This window comes from Rhincodon typus, chromosome 24 (genome assembly GCF_021869965.1).
Source record: "Rhincodon typus isolate 14 chromosome 24, sRhiTyp1.1, whole genome shotgun sequence".
NCBI classification, from domain to species: domain Eukaryota; kingdom Metazoa; phylum Chordata; class Chondrichthyes; order Orectolobiformes; family Rhincodontidae; genus Rhincodon; species Rhincodon typus.
In genome coordinates, this window is record NC_063355.1 from 3,295,892 (window position 1) to 3,306,380 (window position 10,489).

The following is a 10,489-nucleotide window of genomic DNA, read 5'->3' on the forward strand; positions in this document are numbered from 1 at the left end:
CACACACACACACACACACACACACACAAACACTAACCAGTGGTTCTCCTCTTTCTGGTGCCCAGCTGGAGGTGCCCAGTTTGCCATGTTTACGGTTTGAGGGAGCAATGTGGTTCGAGCAGCCTCCTGCTGGTTGGCGTTCTCCTCAGTCTGGAGCAGACACAGTTTACTCTCCCCTACAGCCTGAGGTACAGCCTGTTTCTGCTCTTTACAGTCTATGGAGCAGGAATAAAATAGAAACAGGGGTAAATATTGTATCCAGTCCCGGAATGTCTCACTGACACAACCCCAGACTGACTCTGTAACATAATTCTGAGTGACTCAGAAACACAGACACCGTACAGAATCGCTGGTGATGTTCTGTCATGACAGTGTCCATACAGTGTGTTTCATTCTGTTCCCACATTACAGACATCATACACCATACTGAGTCACACATATTGTTGTTATGGACCAGACCAGACCGCCTCAAAATCTTTTAAGAAGGCAGCCTAGGCCCTAACATTTTCTTATTTTCAAGGTAGTGTTAAAGTACAAACAAAGACAGACAAACTTAGAATTACTTAACTCTGTTGGAAAACTTAACAGAATAATAGATACAGTACACATAACGAATTAACTGTTACAATATAGTAACATCCCATAAACACACCCCTTGGCAAAAAGGCAAATTCAGAAATCAGATTTTCTCACATGCAACATCAGCAATAGGAAGAGGAAGCCCAGCCTCTAGCTTTTTTTTTTTTTTTTTTTTTTTTTTTTTTTTTTTTTTTAAAACTCCAGCAGTTTCTGCTTAAAGTTAAACATAACAAACTAAAAAAAAACTAGAAATCCTGGTCTGTGAGAGCTGGCCACACCCAGCCAGGCTGCTTCTACTGTTCCAACTTTTTAAAAAAACAAGGCCCCACAAGCTGTTTACGTTATCACAGACGGCTCAGCACCTCTCGCTCAGTCCCTCTCTTAAAGAAACCAGGACAAAATTCACCTCCTAAACCACAGCATCATCACAGCTCCTCCCTTAAAATAAATGAACCATCAACATACAAAGACGGCTTCATTTTTAAAAATAGATCACAATCTAGCTTCATTTTTAAAAATCCTTACTCTGTTAGTCTACTACAATACATGTACATTACATTGACACGAAGCATGCAAACATTCACCGCTACAGTCTATTTCAGCCCATTTATTCCCACCACCATCCGTCTTCATCCAAGTCATGACGACACATCAGCAATTATGTTTTCTTGTCCTGCCATGTGTATAGTTTTCAAATTGAATGGCTGTAATAGCAAGCTCCATCTAAACAGCCTGGAAGTATTGTCCTTAAATTTCTCCAAAAACTGTAATGGGTTATGATCAGTATATACAATTGTCTCAGACACTTTACTGGCAATGTAAATGTTGAAATTTTGTAATGCCAACACCAAGCTCATGGTCTCCTTCTCAAACTGGAATATTTCTGTTGATGAATATTGAATTTGCTCTTCGAAGAGTACAGTATCCAACGTCCACATCACTCACATCAATAGCCACCTTGAATGGCTGTGTAATTAAGTGTGTCTAACACTGGGGCAGTGGTTAACACAGCTTTCAAGCTGTCAAACACCTTCTGACATTCCTCCATCCACTGAAACTTTCTGCACTTCTTCAGTAAACCAGTCAGTGGAGCAACCACACTGTTTAAATGCAGGACAAACTTTCGATAAAACCCATTCCATCCCAGGAGTCATAGTACTGCCCTCTTCAGAATTTCCCCAATAACCTTTGTTTTCACATCCCATGGGGCCATCTGTCCATGTCCAATGGCATGGCCCAGGAATGTGATTTGGCTTTTTGTGAACAGACTCTTAGCCAGGTTTATCACCAAGCCTAACTCCCAAAGTCGATTAAACAATTCTGATAGCTGGCGAAAATGTTCCTTCCATGTGCAACTAAAAATCACCAGAAGTTGATGTACACTATAAATCCAGAAATGACTTTGTTGGTTCGTCTTTGAAATGTGGCTGGGGAATTTTTCATACCAAATGGTGTCATTTTAAATTGGTACAGTCCATTGGTGTCAAACAAGCTGAAATTGTCTTCACTCTTTTGGATAAAGGTACCTGCCAGTATCCTCTGAGTATGTTCAACTTAGAAATATAAGTTGCCCATCCCACTTTCTCAATGCAGTCTTCCAATGTGGAATAGGATGTGAAGAAGACTTTGTAACTGCATTGACTTTGTGTTTGTCCACACATAATCATTGAGTACCATCTAGTTTTGGCACCATTACTATGGGTGAGCTCCAGTCACTGCAACTCACTTCGATTCTGTTGTCTTTGAGCATGCGTTCAATCTCATTTTGAACCTGTGCCAACTTTAGAGGGTTAAGTCTATAAGGATGTTGCTTAATTGGAACAGCATTTCCTATATCTGCATCATGTATCATTAGATTAGTACTTCCTAGCTTATTCCCACATATTTCCCATGCGATAGTAATAACTCTTTCAGGTCATTCGATTTTCCTCTGGAAGGTAACTCTTTACTAATTTTTGAGAACTCCCTCATTGTCCAATTTAATCTGAGGAATGTCCAATTCAGAATCATTTAAACTTGGTTCTTCGCTCCGTGTTGTAACCAGTAACACATTCTCCTTTTGCTTTCCTTCCTTATCAAAATACCTTTTAAGCATATTCACATGACACAGTCTGTGAGATTTCTTTTTATCTGGCATTCTTATTAAATAATTCACCTTACTCAATTTCCTTTTGATTTGATAAGGTCCACTAAACCCTGCCTTTAAAGGTTCACTTACCTCTGGAAGTAATGCCAACACTCTATCTCTACTAGCAAAATTGTGAATTTTTGATTTCTTGTCTGCTTTCTGCTGTGCTACTTTTAAATGCTGTCTAGCCAACTCACCTGCTCTTTTTAATATTTCCGTAAAATGTGACACATAATCCAAATATTTGGGCTCTGAACTCTGACTCGCCAATTTTCTCCTTCATTAATTTCAGTGATTCTCTCACCTCATGTCCAAAAACAAATTTAAATGGACTGAATTTGGTAGATTCATTTGGTGCATCCCTAATTGCAAGAAGTACAAATGGAATTTCCTTTATCCCAATCCTCTGGATAGTCTTGACTATTAAGCCCTCAATGTGGTCTTTAAAGTTTAATGCCACCGTTCTAGTGTTCCCTGTGATTCTGCATTGTACCTAGTGGATTTAAATTGTTTTATTCCTAAACTATCCATAATTTCTTGAATAATTTGATGTAAAAATTCAACCTTGATCCGATTGTATCTCTGTGGGTAATTTGTATCTAGTAAAAACAAATTGAGTAACTCTTCTACAATCCCTTTAGCCATGATACTATCTACTGGAATAGCCTCTGGAAATATTGTAGACACATCCATTATGGTCAACAAATACTGACCATAGGTGCTGGTATTATCACTGCCTGAGGTTTTCCAATTACCTGAAAGGTATGGCATGTCCAGCAAAATTCAGCCACATCCTTATGCTGTACAGGCCAATAAATATGTTTTTGCAGTTTGACTTGAGTTTTCCTTACTCCTAAATGACCTCCTACTGGTAATTCATGTGCTCCCCCAACACTTCCTTTCTATAACCCACTGGAGATACAACTTGATGAACTTCTGCCCATTTTTCATCTGCCTGAATATGTGATGGTCTTCATTTCCTCACCAAGATGTCATTTATAAGATAGTAACATTCTGGGATACACTCAGATTCTTCTACTGTATAAGCTTTTTGATACAATTGCTTTTTTTATTCATCTTTCTGTTGTAATTCAGTTAATTTCTCTGAAGTACAAATAGTCACTTTGCCTTCCACCTGTTCTTGTTTTTTCTGAACAATTTGATCAAACATGGTCTCGGAAAATTTTACTTCAACTTTCTTATCTTTATTCTTTGATTCCTCCTCCTGCTTCATCCTGTGGCTTTGTGATCTTATTACCACACAGTCAGGAAAAATCCCAGGATATACTTCCTGTAATATCTCAGTTGCCTGATTTTCCACTGGCTCTTCAACCACAGTGGGCATCACTCCCACCTGTCATCCAGCTATATCATTACCAATGACATGTTATATTCCTGGAGCGGAAAGTTCCTCCACTTACTTCTACCACCACTCCTCCATTTTTCACCGAACACTCCAACCTCTCTTTATATAATGGAGCATTTCTCATTTCACCATGAATTCCATATATTACCACTTGTTCTGACAATACTCCTTCTGAATTACATATCTCCTCATCTTCCACCATCAAAGGTTGACATGCTCCCATATCTCTGAAAGTTGCAATTTCTTTATCATGGCATATATGAGTAAGCCTTACCCTTGCAAGTAAATTGTTTAAGGAGATCTGACACTTTCTTCTCAAAAAAACCCCTGACCAGGTTATATCTTCTGTTGCAGCTTTTTACCCTCCTCTGTGCTTTCCTCTTCCACTTTAATACAATTCACTGGCTCATCTTGTATTTCCACATCCGTCTTCCCAGTGTTTTTTCCTAAACCATCAACATTGCGACTTCATGTGGACGACTTTAATGCAATGAAAACATCTGAGATTCTTTTACTTCTCTTTCCCCGTCATGGGTTTCATTTTTACCCTGTGGTAAACTATCTTTACTATGTTCAATCAGATCCCCTTTTCCCTTATCTCCTGAGGATTTCTCTTTCCCCCTATTTCTATCCCTCACTGATTGAAATTGATGTCGGAAGCTAAACTTTGATTTATGACCACCTCATAATCATCGGCCATTTCTATTGGTAATTTGACAGTTTTAACTCTCTGATCCTCCACATGAGTTCTCACTGTTTAAGGTAGTGAATCTTTGAACTCGTCCAAAATAATATTCTCCCTAAGAGCGTCATATGTTTGATCTATTTTAAATACCCTTATCCACCTGTCAAAGTTACTTTGTTTGATCCTTTCAAACTCAGTGTATGTTTGATAAGGGTCCCTGCTTAGATTCCTGAAACATTTTCTATAGACTTCTGACACTAGCTTATATGCACTTGAGATGGTTTTCTTCACCTCCTCATACTCCCCAGATACCTCATCTGGTAGTGATCCAAATACCTCACTAGCTCTACCTACTAACTTTGTTTGGATCAACAATACCCACATGATCACCAGCCATTTCATTTGTTTAGCCACTTTCTCAAATGAAATGAAAAAGGTTCCTACATCCTTCCCGTTGAATCTAGGGAACACTTGGACATATTTAAACAGATTCCCATCAGGTCTTTGGCTATGAGGGGCTTGCTCCTCCTCACTGACCCTACCTTCTCCCTTCATCTCCGCCCTTTTAAGTCAATTTTCCTCTCTAATTGCCTACTTCTGAGGTTCAAACTCTCTCTCTCTTTCTGCTTTTCTTCTGCCAGGGCTGTTCTTTCCTTTTCTAGTGCCTCTAATTCAAGACGTTTCATCTGCTGTTGAATCCTAGCCATTTCCAAAGATTCCGATGGTATTTCCCACAATTGTAAATGCCGAGCTGTTGTTGTAATTGCCTCCCCATTTTCCCACAGACAAAGGCAACCCCAACTCCAGCCAATCTGCCAATTCCAACGCTTCGCCTTGCTCGTTTTCTGTCAAACTCCCAGAGTGACTTCTTCCACCCCCAGGAACTTCTTTGTGACTGAAAGAGCCATTTCCATGCGAGGCATGCCCTGTTAAAACTAAGCGAATTCAACACCTGAAACAAAGGACACTAGTACCTGCCACTCACTGCCTTTGAGCCCAATAATCCTAAACCCAGCACAGAATGAGAGATTTTGATCCCAACAAGAGCCCCCAGTTTGTTATGGATCAGTCCCCTTCAAAATATTTTAAGGAGGTAGCCTAGACCCTAACTTTTTCTTACTTTTAAGTATATGAAGTGCTGTGTCCCAGATGCAATGTGACTGGTCAAACAACTCGATATTAAGCGAAACACAATTCATTTAAACATTACATTTAAAATACAAACAAAGAAAGAAGAATTTAGAATAACTTAGCTGTTGGAAACCCAACAGAATAATAGATACAGCAACAATTATTAATTAACTGTTCCAATATAGTAACCTCCTTTAAGCACACTCCTTGACAAAAAGGCAAATTCAGGAAAACAGAATCTCACATGCAGTTCTCCAATCCAGGAGGAAAAAAGAAACATCAAGCTAAATTTCAGAGAGAGTAGCAGCCAGAGACATTTACTGCAGCTTCCAACCATGTTGAGACTCCAATAGCAACTGATGCTGAATCTCGGAGCAAAAAGACTAAAAACTAGAAATCCTGGTCTCTGAGAGCTGGTCACACCCATCAATGCTGCTTCTATTGTTCCAACGCTAAAAAAAAACCCAAGGCCTCATAAACTGCTTATGTTAATGGCATTCCAACTAGACAGCTGTGCACCTCTGTCTTAAAACCTCTCTTTAAAGTAAAGGATAATATAACCTCTTAAAGCCACTGCATTGTCACACTGTCTAAACCCTTCTTATTCATGTACCCACCTACATGAGTTTTAAATGTTGTAATTGTACCCACCTTCATCACTTCCTCCGGTAGCTCATTCCACACATGCACCACCCTCTGCATGAAAAGGTTACCCCTCAGGTCCTTTTTAAATCTTTCCCCTCTCTCCTTAAACCTATGCCCCTCTAATTTTAGACTCCCCTACCCTGGGGAAAAGACCTTGGGTATTCACCCTATCCATGATTTTATAAACCTCCATAAGGTCACCCCTCAGCCTCCGATGCTGCAGGGAAAATAGCCCCAGCCTGTTCAGCCTCTCCCTATAGCTCAAATCCTCCATCCCTGGTAACATCCTTATAACATCCCTGGGGTGGCATGGTGGCTCAGTTGTTAGCACTGCTGCCTCACGGCACCAGGAACCTGGGTTCGATTCCACCCTCAGGCAACTGCCTGTGTGGAGTTTGCACATTCTCCCCATGTCTGTGTGGGTTTCCTCCGGGTGCTCCAGTTTCCTCCCACAGTCCAAAAATGTGCAGGCTAGGTGGATTGGCCATGCTAAATTGCCTGTAGTGTTCAGGGATGTGTAGCTTAGGTGGGTTTGGGGAATGGGTCTGGGTGGGATGGGCTTGTTGGGCCGAAGGATCTGTTTCCACGCTGTATGGATTCTATGAAATCTTTCCTGAACCCTTTCACATTTCACAACATCCTTCCTATAGCAGGGAGACCAGAATTGAACGCAGTATTCCAAAAGTGGCCTAACCAATGTCCTGTACAGCTGCAACATGACCTCCCAGCTCCTGTACTCAATGCACTGACCAATAAAGGCAAGTGTACCAAACACCTTCTTCACTGTCCTATCTGCCTGTGCCTCCACTTTAATGGGACTATGAACCTGCAATCCAAGGTCTCTTTGTTCAGCAACTCTCCCCAGAACCTTCCCATTAAGTGTATAAGTCCTGCCCCCATTTGCCTTTCCAAAATGCGGCAAATCGCATTTATCTAAATTAAACTCTATCTGCCACTCATCGGCCCATTGGCCCATCTGATCAAAATCCTGTTGTATTCTGAGGTAGCCTTCTTCGCTGTCCACTACACCTCCAATTTTGGTGTCATTTGTAAACTTACTAACCATTCCTCCTATGTTCACATCCAAATCATTTATATAAATGACAAAAGCAGCGGACCCAGCACCGATCCCTGTGGCACACCGCTGGTTACAGGCCTCCAGTCTGAAAAACAACCGTCCACCACCACCCTCTGTCTCCTACCTTCAAGCCAATTTTGTATCCAATTAGCTAGCTCTCCCTGTATTCCGTGTGATCTAAAATTACTAACCAGGCTACCATACAGAACCTTGTCAAACACCTTGCTGAGGTTCATGTAGACAACATCCACCAATTTGCCACCATCAATTGTCTTTGTCATTTCTTCAACAAACTCAATCAAATTAGCAAGACACTATTTCCCACGCACAAAGCCATGTTGACCATCCCTAATCAGTCTTAGCCTTTCCAAATACATGTAAATCCTGTCCCTCAGGATCCCATCCAACAGCTAACCCATTACTGATGTCAGGCTCACTGGTCTATAGTTCCCTGGCTTTTCCCTACCACCTTTCTTAAATAATGGCACCACATCAGCCACCGTCCCAGTCTCACATTTTCCCACATTATATTGTATCTGCCAAATTCTTGCCCACCGGCCCGTTTTTACCTATATTTACTATATTTACCATGATGGTACTATGCCCCTGGGATGTTGTTGTGAGAAGGATTCACAAATACATGTTTTCTTTATTCATTACCAGGATGAGGGCGTTGCTGGCGAGGGCAGCATTTATTGCCCATCCCTAATTACCCAGAGGGCAGTTAAGAGTCAACCACATTGCTGTGGGTCTGGAGTCACATGTAGGCCAGACAAGGTGAGGATGGCAGTTTCCTTCCCTAAAGGACATTAATGAACCAGATGGATTTTTCCTGACAATTGACAATGGATTCACGGTCATCATTAGACTCTTAATTCCAGATATTTATTGAATTCAAATTCCGCCATCTGCCCTGGTAGGATTTGAACCCAGGTCCCCAGAACATTATCTGGGTCTCTGGATTAACAGTCCAGCGATAATACCACCAGGCCATTGCCTCCCCATGTTGATCATCTCAGGGACGGTGTGATTCTGATATGGTCCTGAATCACTTCACTCAGCTTTCTCCCTGTAGCCCCACACCCACCAATCCCGACCCCACACTTGGCTGCTGCTCTCACATTGTAGTGACAGTTTTACCTGTACTACAGTCACAGCTCCTCTCCTCCACTACAGCCGGACATCTGCGACTCTGCAGGGTCCTCGCCTCTCGTACCCTGAAAGCACAGGAAGATCCACACTTAGGACGGGAGCTCTGGGTGAAGGATGCTCCTTTTTTTTATTCACTTGTGGGACACGAGCAACACAGGCTGGGACAGCATTTATGGCTCATCCCTACTTGCCCTTGAGAAGGTGGTGGTGAGCTGCCTTGAACCGCTGCAGTCCTCCTGCTGTGGGTTGACCCACAATGCTCTGAAGGAGAAAATTCCAGGATTTTGACCCGGATTTGACAATTCCTGTCAAAATGAAACTCCTTCAGTTTGACTATTCAACTGGAAAAGCATTCGCTTTCCACATTGTTCCCTCTGGGGTGGAACAGGAAACAGGAGTGGGTACAGGATCAGGAGCAGGATCAGGATCAGGAGCGGTACAGAATCAGGATCAGGAGTGGGTACGGGATCAGGATCAGGAGCAGGATGAGGATCAGGAGTGGGTACAGGACCAGGATCAGGAAAAGGGAAACTGGAGTGGGTACAGGATCAGGATAAGGAGCAGGGTCTGGATCAGAACCAGGAATAGGACCAGGAGCAGTGTGGGAGCCAGATCAGGAATGGAATTGGGATTTGGAGCAGGACCAGGAGCAGGACATAAGTGGGAGTGTTTATCTATCACACACTTCCTGACGTACCTTTTACTGTTCATCCCATTGACGCGGAACCCCTTTGCAAAGGGATTATTATCAATCTTCAGCTGAGTAATCTGAAATGACAGGAACAGGAGTCAGTCTAATCACAATTAATAACTCCCGAAAATATCATCGATGAACAGAAACTATGTTGACTGCTCACCCAGTTTATAAAACCCCAACAAAACTCAGCTACAAGCTGCGATGTTTAATGTGGGGCTGTTCCACCAAGGGAGTAGACAAGGGAAACCTGGCAGATGCCATACATTTAGATTTTTTGAAGCACCTTTGACAATCTGCCATAGATTGGACTCACAAGGAAGTTTGGTACATGCAGAGCAAGGACACAAATGTGTGATTTGGTGGGAATTTGGCTGAAGCAGAGACTAAGTATAAAGCAAAGTTCCTCAATGTGGAGTGAATTAACAAGGATACATACGTACATTAATGATTTGGATTTAGGAACAAGTAACTCCATATTTAAATCTATAGCTAATTTCAAACCACAGAATAAAACTAATGCTGAGGAGGAATGCAATAAAACACAGGAAGATATTCAAAAACTTGAACATGGCACAGGTAAATGGCAATTAAACACGAACACAGACGCATGAAGTGGCCCATTTTAGCAGGAAAATAATGCCCACTCAAGCCTCAGTAAATAAGAATGAACCGGGAACAAAGAGTTTGACAGAAATGGGTTCCCAAATTAACAAAGCATTGCAGATTAGTAACACAATTAGAAAACACGGGGACTTATTACATAAGCTGTAGAATTCAAAAGTAGCAAAATTGTCTTAAATTGGTATCGGACCTTGATTAGGTTATAGTGTATCCCAGTCTGACTGTATCTCCAAAGGGACTGTATCCCCACTAACACTTTATCATCCGTCTGACTGCATCCTAGTGCGACTGCACCGCAGTACGACTAAACCCCAGTGCAACTGCACCTCAGTGTGACTGAACCCCAGTGCAACTGCACCTCAGTGTGACTGAACCCCAGTGGGTCTGAACCCCAGTGTGACTGCACC

General features: G+C 41.9%; 1 protein-coding gene across 1 annotated transcript in view; it reads right to left on the minus strand.

Moving 5' to 3' along the window:
• Positions 1-10,489, minus strand: part of LOC125485959 (T-box transcription factor TBX6L-like) — a 19,025-nt gene that overhangs the window by 3,460 nt on the left and 5,076 nt on the right. The window contains exons 4-6 of the mRNA XM_048611585.1: positions 9,462-9,532; positions 8,753-8,829; positions 38-215 (exon numbers count right to left, since the gene is read on the minus strand). Of these exons, the coding sequence (XP_048467542.1) occupies positions 38-215; positions 8,753-8,829; positions 9,462-9,532 (326 nt within the window). The remainder of the gene's footprint in view (positions 1-37; positions 216-8,752; positions 8,830-9,461; positions 9,533-10,489) is intronic.